The sequence below is a fragment of the Equus przewalskii genome, chromosome 7 (assembly GCF_037783145.1).
Source record: "Equus przewalskii isolate Varuska chromosome 7, EquPr2, whole genome shotgun sequence".
In the NCBI taxonomy this organism is placed as follows: domain Eukaryota; kingdom Metazoa; phylum Chordata; class Mammalia; order Perissodactyla; family Equidae; genus Equus; species Equus przewalskii.
Genome location: NC_091837.1, coordinates 47,118,278 through 47,142,003, shown reverse-complemented (window position 1 = coordinate 47,142,003; position 23,726 = coordinate 47,118,278). Strand labels below are relative to the sequence as shown.

Genomic DNA, 23,726 nt, shown 5'->3' with positions numbered 1-23,726 from the left:
TCTAGTGTCTTAGGGCCCTACCCTCCAGGAGGCTACATGGCCGCAGTGGATCAATCATTAAGTTGTCCTTGCCAATTAAGGGCTAGTCAGTTGATTGATTCACATTGCTATCTCAGATAGCACATCTGATCCCTGAAGAAGTGCCAGCCACCTTAGGGACTGTCACTGGTCAGGGAGAAGGGCTCCACAAAGCACATCACATAAGCCGGTAGCTGGCACCTCTGCCTAAACGTGAAGCTAGGACTAACAATGTACAAACCTGAATGTGACTAAAAGTAAAATATATTTCTGGCAAATGCTCATGAGGAATTGTAGAATTTAAATAAAACATTGAGAGAAAACTATTACGATAGCTAGCATCCAGTAACTTCCAGCCCGTGAAAGCATCCCTCTTGTGGTGGTCACACGAGTGTACACAACTGCCAAACACAATATTTAAGATCCATGCACCTTATTTTATGTGAAATCTACCTCAATTATAAACAAAAAAGGTAAACTAATGTTCACAGAAGCATTATTCACAATAGCCAAAAGGTGGCAGTAACTTAAGTGTCCAAGAACAGATGAATGGATAAACAAAATGTGGTATACACATCATAAAATATTATTCAGCTTTAAAAAAGAAGGAAATTTTGATACATGCTACGACATGGATGGACCTTGAAGACATTATGCTAAGTGAAATAAACCAGTCAGAAAAAGACAAATATTGTGCAATTCCACTTATATGAGGTCCCTAGAGTCATCAAAATCCTAGAGACAGAAAGTAGAATGAATGGTGGCTGCCAGGGGGGCTGCCAGCGAATGGGGAGTCATTGTTTCATGGGCATAGAGTTTTGGTTTTGCAAGATGAAAAGAGTTCTGGAGATTGACTGTACATCAATGTGAATGTACTTAACATGACCAAATTTAAACCACTACCACCTAAAAATGGTTACTACGGTAAACTTCATATTATGTGTATTATACCACAACAAAAAAAAAGGAAAAAGGATTTGAAAATGTACACCCTTGATTTCATCAGAACAGGGATGACAAACAAGTCTTATTTCTCTTGCCAACTCTAATCAAGTATTTGTGGCTGCCCGGGGCACTGTCTGGGGTGGCGGGCGCGGGAAGGATGTGGTGGCCGCATCCCAGATCATCCATGTGGCTGTGACTGATTAGCTATGTCTGCCGGGGGCTGTTTGGGGGCGTGTGGAAGAAAATGGAGGGCCGGAGGAGGGGAGGCACACACACCACCTATTCGTTGATATTGAAACATTCCTGTTGTGGGCAGGAACTTAGAGATATGTGATGGGATACAAACATTCACTGAAACAATTAGACTTATTCAGAGCAAGGCTAAAAAACTCTGTACAAGGTACTTACAGTTTTTCAGGATTGTTTGCATTGCACACGTCAGCGTGGCCATTGCAAACACACCGCCCACCAATGCTGATATCCTTTATGCTGTAATAATACTATACAACAGAAAACAGAGCATGTCAGTTTTACTAAACAGCAACGTAAGCTTTCCTTTACTAATCTTTAACTCACATCTGTACTGACCCTGCTTCTCTGTCATCCTGTTCTCTTGAGTGTACTTCAACACAGAAGGGAGCCACATTTGGATGGAACTTGTCTTAGAAAATAAATGCATTCCTCAATCAAATTGAACAGCACACAGCCGAATTTGTGCATTTTAAAAAATCAAATGTTTTAAATGCATGGAGGGAAATTGCCTTGGAAAAGAATCATACCCTATAGCCTTTGGGAAAAGAATTAAGTGCTTTCCAGTTTATTTTTTTATGTAAATCTGGGTTTCATAAACCGAATATATTTATTTATCAAAAGTTTTGCACCTACTATGCACAAGCTCCAGGAAAGGAGAGGATGTTTACAAAGATGGATCAGATGCAGCGCTGAGACTGGCAGGGGCCACCAGCACTTCTTGAAGCCTTGCTGGCCAGGGTTAATGAAACCGAAAGGCAGAAGTGCAAGTTCCAAAAGGCCAGACACAATGAGCTTCAGACCCCGCCGAGGATCAGCTCCTATCAGGCCATAAATATGGCCGTCTCACTGAAAGGCACATCTCCAGTACGTCGGACGCCTCTGCGCTAGCGACAATAAGTGGCACTGGCTGTCAGCTCCCTTACTTCTCAGACTTGCTGGGAGATGCACAGGATTCGGTGAGGACTTTGGGGGTTGTCGAATAATCTTTCTCACTGAGGTCATGCTGCCAGTGAGAAGAAGACCTCTCAGGGAGGAAGTCTTTGAATTCACAAGGGCAAGAGGGTTTTTGTATCTTTTAGTTGTTGTCCTTGCCATTTGTCATCTTAAAGCGCCCTATTTACACGACAGGGTTCTGTTCTGATTTCCTTCTCAGACAATGTTGAAGTGTCTAAGCTTCCTGGCAACGTCTTAGTCTGAAGGCATCAACAACCCCTCTTTCAATACGGATACATTCAGTATTAGAGGGCTTTCCGTGACAAGTTGCCACTCAGAGGCTTTTGTGCTGATCACCATAGAAGTTTCTCTCTACACGTATGTTAAGGGCAGCAGCAGCAAGAGACAGAAGCACTCAAAAAGCCTTCACCTCAGCAGCACACATGATGCGTGTGGTAGGACAGCTGGTATTCTATTCCTCCATGCAAGAGGCAACCTAGATTTGAGGGGATCAAGGTTATATAGGTGGTGCAGTCCATAAAAAAATCACTTAATGGAGAAGACTACATCCACCTAAGTGAAAAGAAATCTACATACATATGAGTACAAATTGTGCAACTCCCCAGAAGACAAAAGAAAAAAAAGTGGTGAGGTATATTTGTGGCGAGGCCCAAAACACCTGGAAGGATGGAAACACAGTCTGGCTACAGTTTATCAGAAAACCCAGCTCTCCCTTGTAAATTCCATCCTCAGACACCATGTAGTTCCCAGGTACAGCAGCTCAGAGAGAGCGAAGGGGGCAGAAAACGGAGAAGACAGGCCATGTACACCCAAGATGAAGCCTTTCTGAAAATCCTCAAAATTGTAGTAAAACTTAACTTTCCTTTCCCTTCCTTTCTCAGCTCTCTACTACCTACATAAGAATCCAAATTCTATAAGGTTTGCTGGGCATCTCCCATTCATGCTTCCGGGCCCACTCGCCACCTCTCTTCACCCTGCCTTTTGCCCTGGGGCTTAATTTTATGGGCTGCAACAATGGAATCTCTTGCCCTCTGGCTTCCTGTTGAGTTTGGCCAGTGGGAGGTGCTCGCAGGGAATCAGAGGGCGGAGAAGAGTAAGCTGAGGGTATTTATCCTGCTGGCTCCCTCTGTGTCCAGGAGTTAGGGGTACTGTCCTGACACAGAGAGTGAGAGATGTTCAGGCTGCACCCCCAACACAGTAGGAGCACTAGTGCTCACCAGCGTCTATGTCTCTTCTGTTTGGGCTAAATTACCTTACCTAGCCTCCTGCGTCGAGGTGGAGCTACACGACCAGTTCTTGCTCATGAAAGTGACCTGTGTGCTTAGGAGCAGGTGGGTCTTCTCTAGGCTCCCTCCCTTCCCTCATCTGCTGACCAGATGCACGGGATCCAGAGGAGGACTCTGAGGGCCCACAGGATGCCTGCACCTCTAGATAGAAAGAGCCTGGTTCTCTGATGACTGAGTGGAGCCGACCCCACCTGCTGACCCACATTAGACTGTGACTTAAGCAAAAAATGAACCTTTATTTTGTTAGGCCTCTGAGCCTCGGGGATTGTTGGTTATAATACCAGACTAATACCAGGCTGGCTATCATCTTTTACTTTTCATTTTTTTGAATAGAATGATTTTTCTTCAACAACCAAATTTCCAATTTATATCTAGTATTTCAGACAAGAACAACCCTCGCCTACACCGTTACTGGCTGTAAAGATTACACGAATGACTTCAAGGCAATTAATTTCTTAAGGGGAAAAAGTAACAAAAGCTGCCGTCGAGAAACTTAAAAACACAACTCACTCGCCGAGTGACGGTCGGATCTCGCTGTGCTTTGGAGATCAGGTGTCCGAGAAGAGTGTTGGTTCGGAGAAAACGCAAACGGATGTTTGTTGCCTTGGTGAACTCCCTCAGGGTGTGAGAAAAAGTGAAATTTTTTGCACCTGGACGACCATTTATCAAGGACACCACAACCTAAGTTAACCACACACACACACAGGGAAAAAAAAATCCTTTCATCAAAATTTAGCTGCGAGTAACTAAAAACAACTCATGTGCCCCAAAGCGCTTAGTTTCTTTGAGCCATTAGAGGTTTGTAGGTGGTCCTGGATCTTGTTTATATCTAAAAATATCACTACTAGTTCCATCTTCCTTACCAGTTCTGCCACCTGTCCTTAAAACCTGGGCTCTCAGGAGATGTTATCATTTCATTTTCAAACTCTTTGTTTTATCAGTTGTGGGGCTCTAATGCTATGGAATGTTGAAAATATAATGTTAAAATCTATAAATATAAGGAAACAACTTTTTGTCAAGCTGCATCAAAGAAACAAAGCTAAAGTAATCCAGAAACCTCCATGAGACATAACAGGAAGTCTCTAGGTATAAAGTTTACAGTGAAGGGGACAAAAAAAATCTATACAAAAACCCAGGTTTTGTTGTAAAGCTTGAGGAGATAAGTCCAAGGCCCCATCATCTGAGACAAGACCCACTCACTGATCATCGGAACTGAATAGTGCTCAGGAAAGAGAGGGAGGCTGACACCCTTTAAAGAAATTCATTTGAAAGTCATTTCACATTCATGACGGCCTTGCAATTTCCATGGAATTCTTCCCTGATTTTCCCATCTTCTGTTTTCCCATCTCCTGTAACAATAGCCTGGCAGACTTCACAAGGGCCAAATGCAACCCCAAAAGGACAGTAATTCTTTTCTCCCTTACAGACGATGCCCACAGTGCCAAAAGGGATCAGGGATTAGCACTGTCACCTACCCCTCATTTCTTCACTCTTATGGGGGATATTGTGTTTGTCAAGCCCTGGGAGGGATCTTCACCTCAACCACAAGCAACCTGCCTTCTAAATATTCCACCGGAAGAGACAGTTCAAGATATGTGGGCCTTGAATCCGGAATCCTGAATTCTTCAGGAGAGTTAGAGACCTCAACTAAAATTTCAAATGTCAGTTATACCTCAATTAAAAAGAAAAGAAAAGAATTTCCAACCAACTCCCGAGAGTCTTCCAGGTGATTCCTTTACCATTTAGCCCCAAGCACTGGTTTCCATCATGATCTATGTTAGATCTCCTTGAAAGTGCAAGTTTCACAATTATGAAAAATTTGAATACCCATGTTCATTTCTGAGTCTTACCTCTCATGGCCGCCCAAATCTACTTACCTCACCATTTTCCAAAGGCACAATCCGGGAATATTCAGTAGTACAAAGGACGTCATCATCTCGGGTGACAGCCATATTTGCCTCCCGCCCAAATTGTTCCAAACAGTCTACTTTAGAATCTAGGAAGGAACCATTTTAAAATTATAAAATAAAATATTATCATCTTATTGTAAATCTCTTAAGAAATCTTATGTTTCCTTAAGAAAATATATCAAAAGGAAAAGAGAAGCATTTAAAATTTTTAGACAAAAGCTTAGAATGAAGTTTTTAATTCAGGGAAGAAAATACTAAGCCACTTCAAGCCACTTGAATTTCAACTTGGAAAAGTAGTTCTAAGTCCTTATTCCTCATTAGCCAAGTTTACCCTCTAAGGAGCATTCTTGGAAAACCCAATGCCTTTGTAAGTAAAACTGTCCACTTCAATTCATCATAGGGTGCAGAGACACTGACATTCTTCATCAGTAAAGACGACAGGGTCAAGGTAAGTAAGACTAAACGCAGGATCCATAAAGGTGCAATTTAGTTCATAACTCTGTGTAAAAGGAAAAGGGCTGGGGCTACGGCCATGGGGCTATGCTTCTGCCGAAATAGTGGCAAGAACTGTTATCACAAACGGCGTTTCAACCTAAGTTCTGCATGTGTGTCCTTGGAATTAATGCACACATGCTTGAGAAATAGGAATGTTCTGAGGGCAACCTAGAGAGTTAACATTGACCAGTCCCTAACTAGCCTCACCGAGAGACTAATTTTCTGGTTAAATCCATAGTCTTGATCTGATGCAAATAATTAAAGCCCCTCATAACATGGAAGGCAAGATTACTTACGAGCAAAATATTGCCAAGGTGAGTAGGTGCTTCCAAAGTCTACAGATCTTTCCAAGACCCAGAGATCAGGGCGAGGAGAATTTGCAAATTTGATTAAAACATAGGCCACATGGAAAAGCTGAGAAAGCAAAGGAGATACAGTTATTAAAGTCACCTCGTCTATTCACAACCTTGACCATCTCTATATGATGTGATTCCCAAGGCAACACAGAGTCACAACTCTCCCGAGATCCAGATCCTATAGCTAACTGCCCATTGGACATCTCTACCTGGGTGCAGCCTCTCAGGATTATCATGTTCAAAACCAAAATAACCATTCTTTTTCTCTCCACTAAATCTACCCGTTAATCTTTGTCACATCTTAATCATTACACTGTTGAATTTCAATCAGCCTACACAGCATTTTAAAGTCTGAACATTCAGAGAAGTCTGATGTCAAGCAACAGTTATCGTGTGCTAAGCCCTTCCAGGACTAAGAGGCAATAGGACAGTCCAGAGTGTCTCCCAGGACTGACAGGGCCCCTGGATCCAGGTCTTGGAGAGGTCACAGTTGCAGAACTGGGACCTGAGCAGCTGTACGGTAGAGTGGTAGCACTTCCTTCTCTGGCACCATCTCCACCCGTCTCCTCTTTTCCTGATTGCTCTCCCTCTTATTAGTTTTCTTGTTCATCCTCATCACTTTTTTCCCCATACCCAGGGCAATTCAAAATTACGGGAAGAGATGAAGTGGGGCTTTGGTCCTGTTTTCTTCACCCTCACACTCTTGAATCCTAGTGTGCCTTCCATGATGGACCCCCAAGAGTCCTTGCAACCTACCCCTCCCCTCTTCCCTAAAAACTTATCTGGCTTGAATTTTGAACCCTGAGAGTCTATCCATTTCCCAAAGAGCCTGGTATGACAATGAAGCAGGTGTTAGGTCTGTTAACGTGTTAATGAGGGAGGACTATCTTCACCTCCAACACCCTCTCCACCCGCCATACTCCCTAAGTGCAAGCGACAGATTCAACAGTGACTTTAAGAAGAGGACTCCCCCACCCGATTAGCTGAGCAGTAGACCCATCTGAATAACGAGCACACTTAGTTAGAGAGAGAGGCAGTACTCAGACTCTGTGGGATTCTTTCATTTCTTGGGGGAAAAAAAGTTTACCTTTATATTTTTCACACTCAATAGTATGGTAAGGGTCATGTATATTTTTTAAAAAGTCTCAGAACTACTAGCTAATGTAAATGTTCCAAACATGCTACTAGAAGCCAAAATCTCTAAGACACTGGTTCCCAAATTTTAGTCTCAGGACCCTTTGCACTTTTATAAATTATTGAGGACCTCAAGAAGCTTTTGTTTATGTGGGTTACATCTATTGATATGTACCAGATTAAAAATTAAGTCTGAGAAAGTTAAAATATATATATTACTAATTCATTTAAAACAATAATAAACCCATTACATGTTAAAATAAATACCATATTTTTATGAAAAATTAATATATTTTCCAAAACACAAAAATTGTAGTGAGAATAATGGCTTTGCTTTACATTTTAAAAATCTCTCTAAAAGCTTAAATGCTTCTTAATAGAAGACAGCTGGATTCTTACAGCCGCTTATGCATTATCTGTTGTGATATGTGGTTTTGGTTGAAGTAGTTGAAGAAAATCTGGCCTCACATAGATCTGTAATGGGAAAGGGAGGACCTCAAAGCTCGTGGACCTCCTGAAAGTTCTTAGGGACCCCCATGGGTTCTCAACCACACTTTGAGAACCACTGCTCTTGGTCACAGAGATTACCCTCTGCTCCAAGGCCCTCTGCTTATTTCTCTGTGGTAGAACTGTCACACCAACTCCTGAAAGCCTAAGTTCAGTCAGTTCTGCCCCAAACACCTGTTCTTTGATTTTGAAAAAACTGCTTCCCTGGGCTCAGATTAATGCTCCCAGATTACCTACCACCCTTGGAAAAAATGATCCAACCTCATGGAGAAAAACTAGGAATTATAAGGTACTCTAAAAACCATTAAAAAATATCTGAAGGTAGGAGAAATAATTTCCAAAAGACACATACCATTATTACAGAGTGAAGGAATTCACAGGAATCTAAGAACTCCCAGTTTGGAAGATCAAAACACATATATTTCCCTTAAAATTGTTTGCACATCTCTTTCAGATCACATCAAAATAACTCTGCTTTTAGATATGTAACATAAAATATAAATGAAGTATTTTTGGATAGAGGAATCATTCAAAGCATTAACCTCTTCCATGAAAATCCTACAATCATAGCAACCCCTCTCCCCCCAAAAACCCTATTTACTTAAAAGTTTATGATCTAACGGTTATTATGTTCCAGGTATTATGTTAAGTACCTCACAAACATTCTCACATTTAGGCCTCACAATAAAAGTGGGGTTTTATTAAGCCTACTTTACAGATGAGGAAAGTGTGGCTTCGAGAGGTTAAACGACGTCTTGCAGGTGTAAAAGTCCTGAACCCATGTGTATTCTACTCACTGACCACTAGCTATGCCACTGAACCTAACAAGTACTTCATACTTGACCTGTTTCATCCTAGGAGAAATAAACTGTCAGGAAAGTTCCAAACATCGGTATTTCCAGATATGCTAAGATTCCATTAGAGGGAGCCTGGAGGTGGCGAGCTACGCTATAATAAATCTCAAGGGTTATGTGAATGCACTGGCTTCCCAAAGTGTCACTTTCTGCTACTGAAAATCCAAATAAATGAATTAGCTGAAGTGGCTCTGAAGGCCACTCTCTTTGTTTCACTTCCTCCCATTCTAAGATAATGTGTGGTCCCTCTGAAGCAGTGCAGCGGTTAAAAATCCCCAATCTAGCAGCAGGGAGAGACACGCAGCAGTGGACCCCTCCACCTGTTATATGAACCCACTACCCGGGCCTCATTTAATAAGGCCAGAGTCACCAACTCATCTCCCAGCGCCTGTCCCACAGGGCATTCCGCTCTATAACGTTTCCCTCCCACTTTCGTCTTAGGAACTAGTTTCTGAGGTTCCTCAACACACGTTTATGTGCCCTACTGGTAAGGTGCATTTCACTTTTCTTGATGCCATTTGCACTGACAGACTCTATGTTTTCTCTGTCACCATCACTGCTGTGTAACTTGCAGCCGTATTCTTTCCAAGTGCTCCAGCTCTGCAGCAAATCTCGGAGACTCCCAGATTCAAAATGTCGCTGCAAGGCAGAATGACGGGTCCAGCTCATGCTTGTTAAACCAACAGGTATGGATTTATTCTCTTCTGCTTCATTATTTAAAAATTATTTGCCTTTTAAATGGCCCCTTCTGTTAAACTCCTATTATCAGTAACTTATGTTTGCTTTTTGGTCACTCAAAATACTTCAAAGCACGCATGAACCACACGTGAGATTCACTGATATAAACGAGACCCTTTATGAAACTATAGAAAGCGTCAGCCTATGGAGTTCCTAGAAGCAGAAAAGCAAAGGCAAAGCTGTGCATTTTCAGAGAAATAACATTTGGGAGACAAAGGAGGAAAAAAATGACCGAGAAGATGGAGTTCTAGTCTTCTCTCCATGTGCTTTTGGAACAAGCTAGAAATGGATTTTACTCTGTTCATGATGATTTAGGTAGAGATACAAAGTGGTCTTTTAAATAACACTTTAATGAAGCAGATAATAATCATAAAAGGTGGAATGTGAGACACTTTGACTTCACAGCCTCCCAGGTGAGTGGGTGAGATGAGAAGCACTGTCTGATCCTCATCTCTCTCCCCAGGGGTCATCACTCTGAAGCCTGTGAAGTTGCAGCTCACTGTAGCCCATCATCTATTGATTTCAGGGCCTTCCTAGGTTGCATGTAGTAGGTGTTCAATAAATGCTATGAAAGAATGAATGGATGGATGAATGACTGAATAATTAAGTTGTGTAGTTGCTCCAAGTTGCACCAATAAGCAAGCACATAGACAGAGGTGGACCCCAAAGTGGTCCCATCTGGTGACCGAGCTTAGTGCTGGACTGCTAAGGGTGCAGGAGAATCAACTCCTAGCCATGTGGCTCTAAGTACATCACTGAACCACTCTGAGGTTTTATTTCCTTGTCTACAAATAACATAAAATGATGAGGGGCAATAATATCCACCTCATACAAATTTTATACTCTCCATCTAAAAAAGCACTTATCATGCTCTGTGGCACGTATTTGTTTTCATCTGTCATTCCCACTACACTGTGACATATTTTTGTCTTTATCACTCCTGTATCCTAGAGTAGGTGCTTAGTAAATATTGAAGCAAAATGAAATTAATAAACAAGACATATGAAATTGTAAAGTATTACGCAAACGTATTTAAAGTGGCATCCAAAATTAGCTTCTCACTCAACTAAATAGTACAACCTCCTCCAAAAAAGTCTAAGTTTATAATGTGAAATTAGTTTGTTATAATAGTTTATAATTTGATAAGCATATTATTCCACAAAGCAGCATTTTCTGATTTACTTTTCCCAATTTTTTATTTTGCATAATTTTCAAACCTACAGGAAAGCTCAAAGAACAGTAAATGAATATTCATACACTTTCCACTTAGATTCAGCAAAAGTTGACATTTTGCCACATTTGCATGCTCTCTGTGTCTACACACATGCGCGCGCACACACACAACACACATGCTTTTTTGGAATCTTTGAACATAAGTTGCAGACATCATTATGCCTTACCCCTAAATATTTCAGCATGTGTCTCCCAAGAACATGGACATTTCTCCTACACAAACTCAACATTTTGATGTCTAAGAAATGTTACTATTTATACAAAAATCTTATCTAATACATTGTCTGCATTCAAATTTCCCTGACTCTCCTAGCAATGCCCATGGTACTTTTCCATTCCAGAGTCCAATCAAGGATGATATACAGCATTTAGTCAGCAAGTCTCTTTGGTCTCCTTTCATCCAGAGCAGCCCTCCCACAGTTATTGTCTTTCCTGATATTGACATTTTGAAGAGTCCAGGTCCTTCTATCACAGAATGTTGCACAATCTGAATTTGTCTGATTGCTTTCTCATGGTCTGCTTCAGGGTAAGGATTTTGGCAGGATAACTACCTGCAGGATTGTCCTTCTCAGGGCATCATGCCCGAGGGAATGTGATGCCAGCTTGTCCTATTAGTGATGCTATGTTTAATCACTTACTTAGGATGATATCCACCAGGTTTCCCCATTACAAAGTTACATTTTTACCTTTGTCATTAATAAGTAACCCATGGAGAGATATTTTGAAACATTTATTTTTATTAACTAAATTATAAATGTTTCCACTATCCATGTAAAATAAATACAAATTATGAAAAATATGTCCCCAAAATATGGAACCACACAAACTTCCTTTGTGGATGGTGCCCATTTGGAAAACTTATCTAATGAGCTAATTTTATAAAAATGTTTTAATTGAGAAGGAAAGATACAGATCAAGTGAAATTAAACTCCATTTTAGTAACCTTCCTTGAAAACTTTTTACAAAATGAAGTACAATCTTATAAAACAACCAAGGCGAGTGATGAAAACATAACTCAGCTGGCCTCGAAAAGGATTCTTTTAATCGTGGTCCAAAGACCACATCTGCCAATGGCCCGGCCAGGGCGCTTCTTTCCTGTAGGTCTATCATCACCCTGCTATAAAACCCAGACCCTGGGACCACCAAAACGAGTGTGCTTGGGAGGAAAGGCACTCAGTCCCCCAGCTCCTCTTACTGCTTCCCAGAAGCACTGCTCACCTGTGAGGAGGGAATGTAGATCGTTCCAGAAACTTATAGGAAGGGACTCAAGAGTTCCCTGGGTCAATCTCTCACCCAGAATAAGAACATAGAATCTCTTTTTGACAGGAAACCCACTGCCTTGCTGACAAGTTCTGGCCATTACACGTTTTCTCTGTGTTTGGTCAAAAGTTTTCTCTCTTGGATCCCCCCTCCCACACTTGCGAGCAGCCGAGATTTCTACTATTTATCACACATGACAGCCTGCCCAGAATTCAAATACCAACACCACGTCTCCCTAGGTTCTTGTTAAGGAATTCAGATTTAAGTCAGCAGGAGACAAAGATTAGGGTAGAAACTGGAAAGGAGAGGAGAATTAAAGTCTCTCACTTCTTCATTAAAAATAACTATGATAGCCTGAGAAATAAAATCCCTAAACCGAAATTGAGTCTAAAGATTTGGATCACTCCAATAACTTGGAAAATGACAAGCCCACTATTTTTTTAAAGGAAGAGTTCAAGAACAAAATTTAAAAGACAGGGAGAAGGTGAAACATTTGCATCTATATTTTATTACTGATGAATTCTTAACTCTGGAGAAAAAAATGATTTCCATTAATCATGACTTTAATCATTGTTCCTTAAGTAGACTCAGAGGGTAGAACTTGAGACTAACGTATGTTACTCAAGAGCATTTTATCCACAACTAACGATTTACAAATAGATTTGGTAGTGATCTGAAATAAAGTGAAGCCCACTGGAATCCAAGAACTCTGAGCTCATAATTAAGTCTTATATTTTATCCTACTCTCTATATCTACTCTCAACTGTTGGGGAATTTTTTTGTCTAGGACCTGATTCCCCTTGTAAAACTCACTTTTTCTCATTCATGCTTTTTTGCTAATTTATAATAAAGTTGGGTATGACATTTGGTTCACTCACTCAACTGATTAGTAGCTTACAAATTTGTCTGACAAACTATACAGAACAAGGAAAATTATGTGGTCATGTTCTTCCAAGGCAAAGGATCTAACTAACTCAACTTTAATAACCAGTAACCAAGATATCTAAATTCTCCTTGAATCCATTTATGTTTTCTTTACACTCAACAACTTCCCAAAATATATTGATTTATGTAAGATAAGTAACTTACACCATGGTAGGCTTCAACAAAATACTTCTCAGTGATGATGATTTGTCCGAAATCAGATTCCACATGACATTACCATCATTTTTGACAAATAAGTCCACATGCTCCATAATGTTCCAGATTCCTCCTCTTGGCCAATATCTTTCTACCTGAAAAGTATTAACATTTCTAGCCTGCACTCATAATGGTCCTTTCCTACTTTTCACTGTCAATTATTCACTCCTTTCTCCCTCTGTTACATCTTTCTCAATGTTCAGCATCCATGGCTAAATCAGAGTTTTACCCAAGGCTAAAATTATCCTTTTGGCTGTGTTTCCAATGCCCTTATGAATGACAGGGCACTAGAGAGACCTTTTGGACAACAGCTGTGCATATCTTTGGGCACAACGATGGTCATTTAAATTGACTCAGCATGTAATAGCTGGATTTTAAGTTAGCATGAGGGAAGCCATCTTAGGGGAAAGAAGCAATCCTGTAACTATATATGACCCTGACTCACTAGTCTCTATGAGTACATTCTAGCCTGTACATAGCCTAGATGATTAAGCATCTCTCACTTTTACAAAATACGTGATCTTCTAGTGCTATGACTCCTGCTTATGTATATCTCCCAACTGTGATAAGATGATAACTTTGTTCTCTGAGTTCCCCAGGAACACAACAACCTACAGAAAGAACAATTCTACATTGGTATCCATCATGAATGACTGAAGAAAGAGATCATGTGGCACCTTGAAGTTCGTCATGCTGGATGGTCGACATCCCTAAACCCCCTTCTTCCCTGCCCATTTCCCCTATATGACTGCCTCAAGATCCTGTATGATTTTATGACGGTTCTTTAGGACACGAGTCCGCCATCTTCCAATTATGCCAGCTAATCGTATAAACTTTCCTTTCTCAACCATTGGCTTGTTTGCAATTAATTGGCACTGGATTGTGGTGAGCAGAATGAGCCCCTTTTTGCTTGGTTACAAGCATATTCATTTTTACTAGTCAGCATATTCATTTCTGGAATAAGCTGTAAGCTGAAGTGTCATTTCAAATCAGCTGGGCTACAGAGTAAATATTCTTCTTAGAACTCGCCCTTTGGCCAGAAGTTGTCTTTACTTTCTGATCACTAAATCCCCTAGCACGGTAGTTTTCAAAGGAGGTCGTACCACTGTCTGAGGGGTTGGTCGTCACAATAACAACCAAACAGGAAAGAGACCATGCATCTGCAGAGGCACCACCTGCACCTGAGAAAGATCACAGCCAGTTCTGGGTGAAGAGGCTCTCTCGGCGCTTGCATCTGACACCAGGGACTGGCGCTGCCATCCTAAGTATGGCTGGAGTGAAGGCCATGTTGGAGGGTGTCTGTCTTTTGTTTGTTGGACTTTCGAGGATCTGAATGCCCTTCCCACCGTATGAAACTTGCTGGGAACAAAATGTACCTTTCAACTTGGAAGCTGAAAATGCCAGCTTTTCTGGCTCCCCTGGCAGGTAAGGCAGCATGGGTGCATGACCTGGGCTCAGCAAGTTGGATATCTCCTTCTGAGATTTTGCATCTAGAGAAAGTGATACAAAAAGGCAGAGACACTGAAGAATTCTTTCTAGAAACAGCAAAGACGGCAGCACCATCTGGCTTCTGGGGATAGTGGCTGACCCCAGCAGGGGCATACAGAGTCCAGAGTCCAGGCTCAGTGCTGACACTGTCATCTGCCCTAGCTGCAGGGACCAGTGTTCAGCCGTAGCTGTGTCCTTGCAGATGGGACTATGGTTCCAACTGTGCAGAATCCTTTGCTTCTGATCATTTTCTGAGCCTGATTCTCCATGCTCCTCAAACCCTACCCAATACCTCTGCTCCTTCCACGCTCGAAGGTGACTTCTCTTTCACTGGTAAAACCAGAACTACCAAAAATGAACTCTCAACCCTTCCCTTCCCAAATCTATGAGCACATTTGCATCTGCACATCCTCTCCTTCTTCCCTCTGGACCAATGGAGGGAGGAGTCTCTTCCCGTCAAAGCCAATCCCTCCATCTGTGCTCAGGATCCCCCTCCCCTCCTGCCTTCTGGTGGAGCCTGGCCATTAGCGTTTACCTTTCCTAAAGAGAAGATGTCACTCCTTCCATCCAAACCTCCTTCTAGTTCCACTCTACCGCCTTCTCCCCATCAGAGCCACACATCTTCAAAGAGTGGTGAGCTGCTTGTACCCCTGCCTCACCTTTAACTCACTCCCCTGTCTCCTCCTGTTCACCCAGAGTTCAGCTCTCAGCCTTTTCTTGCCTCATGCCATACTCTATTTCTATCTTACCTCCAAACTCCCAATTTATATCTCCAGCGCAGAATTCTCACATCAACCTCAGACCCATACTTCCACTTAATCTCCACTTGAGATACCTTGCATCCACCTCAGCTCAATATGACCCAACTGCAGCCTAATCCAAGCCCCTGGAGTCTGCTAACTCCTATGTAACCTGTAGGTCTCAACTTAGCCTTCACTCTCTCTGGTTAGTTGTCTGTATTTTATGCTTCCTGGAGCACTGTGCTTTGCCTTTAAAACACTCATTACAGGAGTAATTAAATAAATATTCATGTCTAGAGTGCACATGGCCTTGTGAACAGAGGATGTGTGCTTGATTATCCTGCCCACTCAAGAAGTGCAACAGGAACACTCCAGCTACATGTAGCTGTCGGCCAGGGCAGGGCCCACACTTTTCCTGGATGAGGGCGATGCTGGGAGTCAGCCAAAACACGAGGATTGCACTTACTTGGCATGAAATAGGACAGCTCAAAGTCACAGTCACTGTGATGGGAAGGCCTATCCCCAGCCGGACTCTTGGATCTGGACGTGAGATTGCCTCTTGTGTCCCAAATGCTCCCACTTAGGCTCCAGCAAGGACGTCTAGCAGGCACCTTCACAGCAGGACAAACGTGTGGAAAACAGTGATGCCACAGGGTCGGGGAGGCCTGGGTGTGAAGGGTTAGAGCGCGATGGGGTGAGGGCAGGTGGCAAGGCAGTGGAGAAAGTGTGGAGTGGCTGCCCACCTGACAGGCATCAGGAGGGTTCTGTGCCAGCTCAGCATCAGCCAGGAGTCAGGTGGCCTTGGGTGAGCGAGCTGAACTTCTCCAAGCCTCAGTTTCCTGGGTTTCAACCCAGCTCTGAGCAAGACACTGTTGGAACTAGGGCAGAGTTCAAGCCTGCCCCAGAGGGGACATGAAGTGGAACAAGAGCCAGGGAAGTAAGCAGGATGGCCAGACAGGTCTACCACAGCAGGTGTGGGTTAAACTGGGAAACTGAAGCCAGTGGCTCCACGCTAATCAGCTCCAGGCACACCTGGCAGGTGGAGCACAGCATACTCCCACTCTGCCTGCTGGCAGAGAAGGGGCCTGATGGGGGAAAACACCTTCCATGCCAGCAGGAAGCATCCCACTAAAAACAATCTCGCCACCCCACAGGGAATGAGGTCTGGATCTTAAGACGGTGGATGGGGTAAGTAGCTAGGCATTCTGGAAAGGAAAGTCTGGGGCCGGAAGTGGGTGGAACCCCAAAGTTCCACACCCCCAACCTACGCAATGACCTGCCCCCTCTCACTTCCCATGGACCCATCTCTGCCCCCTTCCCCAATCTCTTACTCCCTGGTCTTCTTTCCTTAAGCCGAAATTTCCCCAGTCCAGGGTGCCTTTTCTCCCCTTACCTCAAAAGCTACACGGAGAGGGGGGATTATACCATAATGTTTATACAATCCTATTTTGCAAATGTGAAATATTACAGCTATTATAGCTACACAAGGGACTACATGGATTTTTAAGGCATAGCTTAGGAGGTTCTTATTTATAACATTTTCCTGAGAAAAAATACAATATGAGTTCTAAATATCTGACGTAACTTTTGGTGCACACCTCATCTATACCTATATGTGACTCCCCCCAGGCAATATTCTAGTAAGTAAGTCAATGAGAAAGATTATCTCACTAATGACCATACAAATACCAACCCTGTAGCAGTCAGAAGCAAGGAAATAGATACACATACAATATCGATGAAGCTTTGTAACATAAATTACATGAATACAGAAGACATCAAACTAGATGTTATATCACATTTATATAAATTACATATATATACACACTCATTCATACAGATACACAAGCACACACACACACACATATATATTCACATAAAACATTTCATATTTTATGAGCAGTGTATCATGAGGGTGAGAGGATAGGACCTGGGGCCAGAACCTCTGGCTCCAGTTTCTGAGTGGCACAATCTGGGAGATTCCCTTCACTTCTTTGTGTCTTGGTACCCTCATCCGTAAAAATAAATAGTAATAGTACTTAATGTTGGAGTCTTTGAAAGGGCCCAATAAAAAGCAGGCTTCTTCCGCATCTGGTTCAGAACCAACTGAGAAATAAGACAAAGGAGCAAGGGAGATGGGGACAAAATATCACCTTTTTTTCTGGTGAAGCTGATACTGGAGAAGGCAGGTTGTGTCTGCTGCTGGTTAACCCTGGATGAGCTGTCCTGTGGTGGGCAGTCCCCACGGCTCTGGCGGGAGAAGCAGGGAAGAGTGCATGCCTCTGGACACCTGCTCTCAGGGGATGGGCAGAGCTACGCGTGCCCAATTCTTGATTCCACGCTCACCATCCAGAAGAAGAGGGAACAGAGAGAGGCCAGCAGTGCTACCCAGGTGGAGCCTCTTCCACATGGAAGGAAACATCAATGACCATGCACCACGGAGGCTGGGTATAAAGAATGAAAGAGTCGATGCCTGGAGAGCACTTGGCACAGAGCCTGGAACAGGTAAGGGTCAGTAGGTGGAAGTGAGCACTCCTCAAGGACTCAGGGGTGTTTCAGCTTAAGTAGCAAAGATGTTACAGAAGATGCTTATGAAGGGGGAGGGAACAGGAGTGGGGATTGAGAGTGAAAGGGAAATAGAATAGTAAAACTAGAGCGGGGCGTAATGCATAACATGTGATGAGCTGAGAAGAAGGATTAGCTCATCTCCCTGAAGTGGGGACCACATCTCTAAAATTCTCTAACAACTGCTTCCTAAGGAGATATAACAGCATAAAATTAAATGGAGCATCAGCCTTTAGTAATCACAAAATATATACTGCCACCTGTTTTGGTCAAGTGACTTGGCAAAAATCCAAGGGAGCCATTTGCAATGTGCATCAGCACCTTCTCCTGGTTCCAGGCCAGCAGCAGAAGCCACCTTGTGTACTTAGAGTCGGGGAGATAGCATGACCAGCAGGAGCCTCATAAATGCAAACACAAGGAGCGCATGCATCCTAGAAGGAATCACTTTCTTCTTGTGGTTCCAACAGCCAGTAATTGAAATTTTTTTAAACTTCTTCCTACTGACTAAAAGTTGTAGGTACATTAATGGCCTGACTTGCAAAGAGAGAGGACCACTTCCACTTGAACTGCAATTCAACTAATGGTGTCCAAGGAATAAATCCACCCCAAATTTGGGAGAACTTTCTGAGCTTGAAAATGTCCATTTGGATGGCTTGATCCTGCTCCTGCTGGCTACTCAGATCCCAGGTCCTGCTTCGTACCTCCATGACCTTATAACTTCTGGCTACTTCCTTCTTTGATGTTCTTTGCAGGCTGGCAAGACCTTTCCACAAGCCAAGCCCAGGACTAGTCACCTCTTGAAATTTCTGGTTCAGGGGCACAAAGATCTGGGGATGGCCACGTGGGGCTATCTCATTACCATAGTTTAGTCAGAAGAACCCAAGTTTCTGTTTAGGGAGTTCTCAAAGGGAATCCTTGCTCTTTTCGCCTCCGTCAATGCAGGAAGTTCTATGCATCTGACTTTTGTTCTACAGCTAAGGACCTGAGGATGGTTAGAGTCACTCTCATTAGAGTGGAGCCTGTGTCATCATGATAGGTTGGTTGCAACAATCAACATGAAAATCACAGTGACTTAAAAAATAAGTTTATCTGTATCTCACCCATGTTACATGTCTACTGAGGGTGGGCTCTGCTCCAGATCCTCCTCACAAACCACTGGAGACACAGACAATGAAGCCCCTACTATCTGGAACATCACTGAGATAGGAAGAGAATGTGGTGCATCATGCACCAAAGCAGGTCCCATGGCCAAGCTTTCCTTCAAAGAGACAGGTGAGTACAGCCCTACCTTGAGATGGAAGAAGAACTAGAAATCCTGGCAAGCTAGAAAAGCAGAGGCGCTGAAGCTTAGAGGACCCCATTTCATAGCAATTTGGCCCCACTGTCCCTGCTAAGTGGGAAATCAATGGCAGTAGAAGTTGAGATTTCAGAGGTGTTGAGTTGTTTCTTCTTTCGTTCACTCTGGCCATGCTGACCTTAGAGGACAACTGTGGCTGAGAGATCATGTGCCCAGTTCTGGACATTCAGCCAAGTAAGAGAGCAAAATGATGCTCTCAAACTTAAATGTGCATCAGAAGCACCTGGGGAGTGTGTTACAATACAGATTCTCAGGCTACAGTTGAGACATTCTAATTCAGTATTCTAATTCAGGTCTAATTAGAGTTAGAATGAGACATTCTAACTCAGGTCTGCAGTGAGGCCTAGAACCAGGGCCAGCTATATATTTGCAGAGCTCAGAGAAAAATGAAAACACAGGGGCCCTTGTTTAAAGGCAGGAAAAAAAATGTCTTTAAAGCTATTAAAATATACTTCTTCCTTTCTTCCACAGTTTCTCTCTTTGCTTATCATGGTATTTTTTTATTTGTTATCTAATATTGCCCTCCCTTGGGCAAGGGTGAATCCAGACCCTCACAGGCGCCAGGGACCCCACTCTGCCACTGGCTGTGTACATGCCACGATCCCCCTCCTGACAGTTGCTGGCTTGACATCACACACCATGCCTTGGCCAAGGGCAAGAAGGTCAGGCTCCCCTTCCCATGGACCTACCACCCCAACCCCACAGAGGGATGACCCCCAAGGGACTGGAACCTCTTCGCTGGGATGCGATTGGTACCTGGATGCAGCATGGACAAGAGATTCGTCTCTGTCAAGTCGCCCATCACTCTGCTAGCTTGGGACAGAAATGGGCTGCCATGCCCCTCCTCTGCACGGTGTGCATGCAGCCAACCTTCCCTGTACCTGCTCCCAGACCCCAGCCAGGGGCAAAGGGTGGCAGGGTGGTGACAAGGAGGAGGAGGATTAGAGGGATCAAGGTCCCCCCCAAGGGGTTGGGTGAGCAGGTGGCCAAGAACCTGTCTGGGGAGGCACACCCTCCTTTGTCCCACTGGACTTCGCTTACAAAACACAAATTCAAACATAAAATTACTAAGAATTTCAACATGGCATTAAGCCCCAAGCTTGGGTCCCCCTTCTTAGTACAGGGACTGAAGGTCTGACTTTGAGAAACACTGACCTAAAGACAGGCTCACCCAGGGGAAACAGGTAATCAGACAGGTCTCAACATCAAGGAGTAGGACAAAAGAGTAGAGACTCTGAGAGCCAGTACTGCTCTGGCAGAAAGTGGCCACACGTTCTAGAATTTGATATCCAGGTCCCAGCCTCAGACCACTGGCTCTTGGATAACTGGTAAAAGAAAACACAACTCTAAGATCCAAACAGATCATCATGATGGAATTGCAGGGGTGACCAACCATTCTGGTTTCTCTGGTTTTATTAATGAAAATCCGGCATCCCAGAAAACCCCTTAGTGTTGGGCAAACTAGGACAGTTGGTCATGCTATGACCAAGGCCAAGTATTGGCCCAAGAAACTCTTATTTGTCTTTGAAAGACTAATGGAAAGGCTGCTTCCTTGCAAAACCTTCTCGAAACATCCCAAGCAGAGATAATACCTCCCTCCACGGTGGTTACACTTATCAGAGTGTATCCTAATTCTTTATTCACGCATTTTCTCTCCAAGAAGAATGTGAAATCCCAGAATTCTATATGAATATACAGAAAGAGATTCTGACAAATGCCAGGGAAGGAGAAGAGGGGTGGAGAGGACCCAGCTGCTGTGGTATGATGCAGGGACCTGATGGCAGCGGGACACCCCACGGCTCAAGGCCAGCCCTGAGCTGAGCTAGAAACCCAAGGCTCCTCTGCTTTGCTCCCTGGGCTGTGGCTCAGTTCCAGAACTTGAAATTCTACCTGCTGGGATTAGTGCCCCGAGCTCGAGGAAATGCAGGGTAAGGAAATAGGAAAACTGAGCAGGTGGTTGCAGTAGCAAGTAAAAGGTGGTACCTGCGGGAAGACTAGGCAAGTGGAATTCTTACAATAATGATGAGAAGGAGGAGGAGGAAGAAAACTAGCGTTTGTCGACAATTTAGGATGTGCCAGGAACTAAAGCTTATATGTTTCTGTACCCTTTACAATAACCCTATATACTGGTATTAACATTATCTCTACTTCATTGATGCAGAAACCAAAGTTTGTAGAAGATGCGGAACATTATCATCACACAGTGAGTGGTAATAGAAAGGACTCAAGGCCGTATCTTTCTGATTCCAAAGCCGGGGCTTTTACTAGCTATGCTGCTGTTGCAGATGGCTTCAGGGCCAGACAGGGCCAAAGTGGGGGAGTCTGGTACATTCTTCAAAGAGTCTTTCCTCCCTGAGCGGTGCTGCCAGTGCCAGAAGTTGCTGCACAGCCTGATTTTCCGGCCTCTGTGTATACCACGCTCAAGAAAGCCAGAAACAGGAGATATAAAGAGTTATCTGGCTGTGAAGACATTTTGCTCCCACCTCTGGGTCTGTGTGTCCCTAGCATAGTGTCCACTGTCACTCTCAAGGCCGTTTGGGAGGCTGTGCTCACTCCTCTTGAACCTTATCTTCTTCACCAGGGTTCTCGCTTCTTCTCCACTGCCCACCCTGCTTCTGGCTCAGCCTTTGCCTTGCTCTCCACTTCCCAGTGAGGTCTGCTGATGAGCAGGGAATCCTTCTAGTCCCTTCTGCTCAGAGTGTGGTCCACAGGCCAGCAACTGTGGCATCAGTGGGGAGCATCTTAGAAATGCAGAATCTATGAGCACATCTGCAACCTTCTGAGTCAGAATCACCATTTGAATGGATGATTCAGACGGTCATTTAAGTTTGAGAAACACTAGTCCATCCTATAATATCTATCCTTTTTTCCATCAGAAGTACATTTCTGGTGCTGCTATTTCTCCTATGGAAACCTGGTCTCAAGTGAATTTTAACGCAGTATTTTGCCTCTCCCAAACATGTCAGCCTTTTAAGAGCTTTATGCCCAGCTAAAGGAATTCCAGAGGTTGGTGAACAGCCTGCTCTACATCCTGAAAATACAGCATGCCCACAGCTGCCGAACCATCTCTATAGAAAGCTGGCCCTGTTTTTCCCACAGTGTACTGTATGTTATCTCCATGTCACGAACAGAGATCAGCTTGGGGGACAAAATAAATATCTTTCAGTAGCCAGATTACAATCTATTGGTGCAAGTCTATCTTCGATAGAACAGTAGTTGAGCAAGAAATTTCAGCAGAGACCATGCTTTACTAAACTCCGATTGTTCTCCAAAGTGAGCAATAACTTTTAACAGGAGGAGAAATAATGTCTAGGAAGAGGTACAATGTGGGTGGGAAGGGGTCTTTTGAAAGAATGCCTCGAGATATTATGAGTCATGATATGAATGCTTAGGATTCATAAGCATGAATGAATGAATCCCTATATATTTAAAAACAAATCCACTCTCAGCTATCAACACACATATTATTATCCTACTGCCACTGGAAACATTTAGGAGTAGAAAAAAAAAATGAGAGAATGAAATAGTACAATAGGTAATGAGGTCTTATAATTAAAGGATATATTTGCTCTAGCAAAAAACATATTGAATCAGTTCTAAAAGGAAACAGCTGAGTAGAAATAGGTTCTTTGTCCATTATGTATCATAAAAAGAAAATTATAACCTAGCATCCACTTTAGACGGCCTTTGATGCTTAGTCATTCTGCTTTATGTTGAGCTTCTCTGTGACAAACCACTCAGAAGAAAGCAAAAGTAAAAACTGAGCCATAGCCAGCTACACAGCTTGAGTGTTTTCTAGAGAATTCTATTATACTTCTTGAAATGACTCAGAAATATCATTTAACACTTTACCATTTAACATTTTATACGAATATACAAATTTTTCAGGCTTAGGATAGTCATAAAGTAAGGTAAAATATATCTTGAGAGTTTATTCTAAGTGGCAATAATACATATGGCTGGAATGAAAATAGTAATTATATTTTACTGTTTCATCAAAATGTTGCTTGTATTCATTTACTTCCTATTTTGTGTAAGAAAAAAAGAGTAGGGAGGGATTTAGGGCCCTAAATCCTAAAGAATGTAAATGCAACAGCAATATGAAATTACCAAGGCACAAAATGGAATAAAAGGAAAATTTGTAGGTAAGGATGAAATGTTGAGCCCCTAGTGAAGTGTGCACACAAAATGCAGGCCAGGAAGCTCCAGACACTTGCAAGATAGAGCCATAAGTTGCATCTAGTAGCCAACATAAAGAGGGAAACAGGATCCCAGTGTTCACATTTTTGTTTAGTTTAGTTTTTTAATGCCAAAAAGAAGCACAACTATTTGGGGGACTAAAGAGATTTCCCAAATGGACCTTCACAGGGGAATACTGTGGAAGATGATGGACAAGATACTGAGAGAGAGGTAGCAGTTATAAGCCAGATACCCACATGGGCCATAAGAGTTTCACAGAGCCGGAGTGCAAAAGGAAAAGGAGCATCGTGTGTA

The 23,726-nt window shown here is 43.0% G+C and overlaps 1 protein-coding gene across 3 annotated transcripts in view; it reads right to left on the bottom strand.

Annotated features, from left to right (window-relative positions):
• Positions 1–23,726, bottom strand: part of LAMA3 (laminin subunit alpha 3) — a 258,466-nt gene that overhangs the window by 186,294 nt on the left and 48,446 nt on the right. For 2 of the 3 annotated variants that reach the window (XM_070629807.1, XM_070629809.1), the window contains 4 exons: positions 6,157–6,274; positions 5,333–5,451; positions 3,966–4,136; positions 1,372–1,463 (listed from right to left, as the gene is read on the bottom strand). In XM_070629807.1, coding sequence (XP_070485908.1) covers positions 1,372–1,463; positions 3,966–4,136; positions 5,333–5,451; positions 6,157–6,274 — 500 coding nt within the window. Of the gene's footprint in view, positions 1–1,371; positions 1,464–3,965; positions 4,137–5,332; positions 5,452–6,156; positions 6,275–14,458; positions 14,573–23,726 lie in introns of those variants that run through there. The other variant, XM_070629808.1, reaches the window with a different exon arrangement.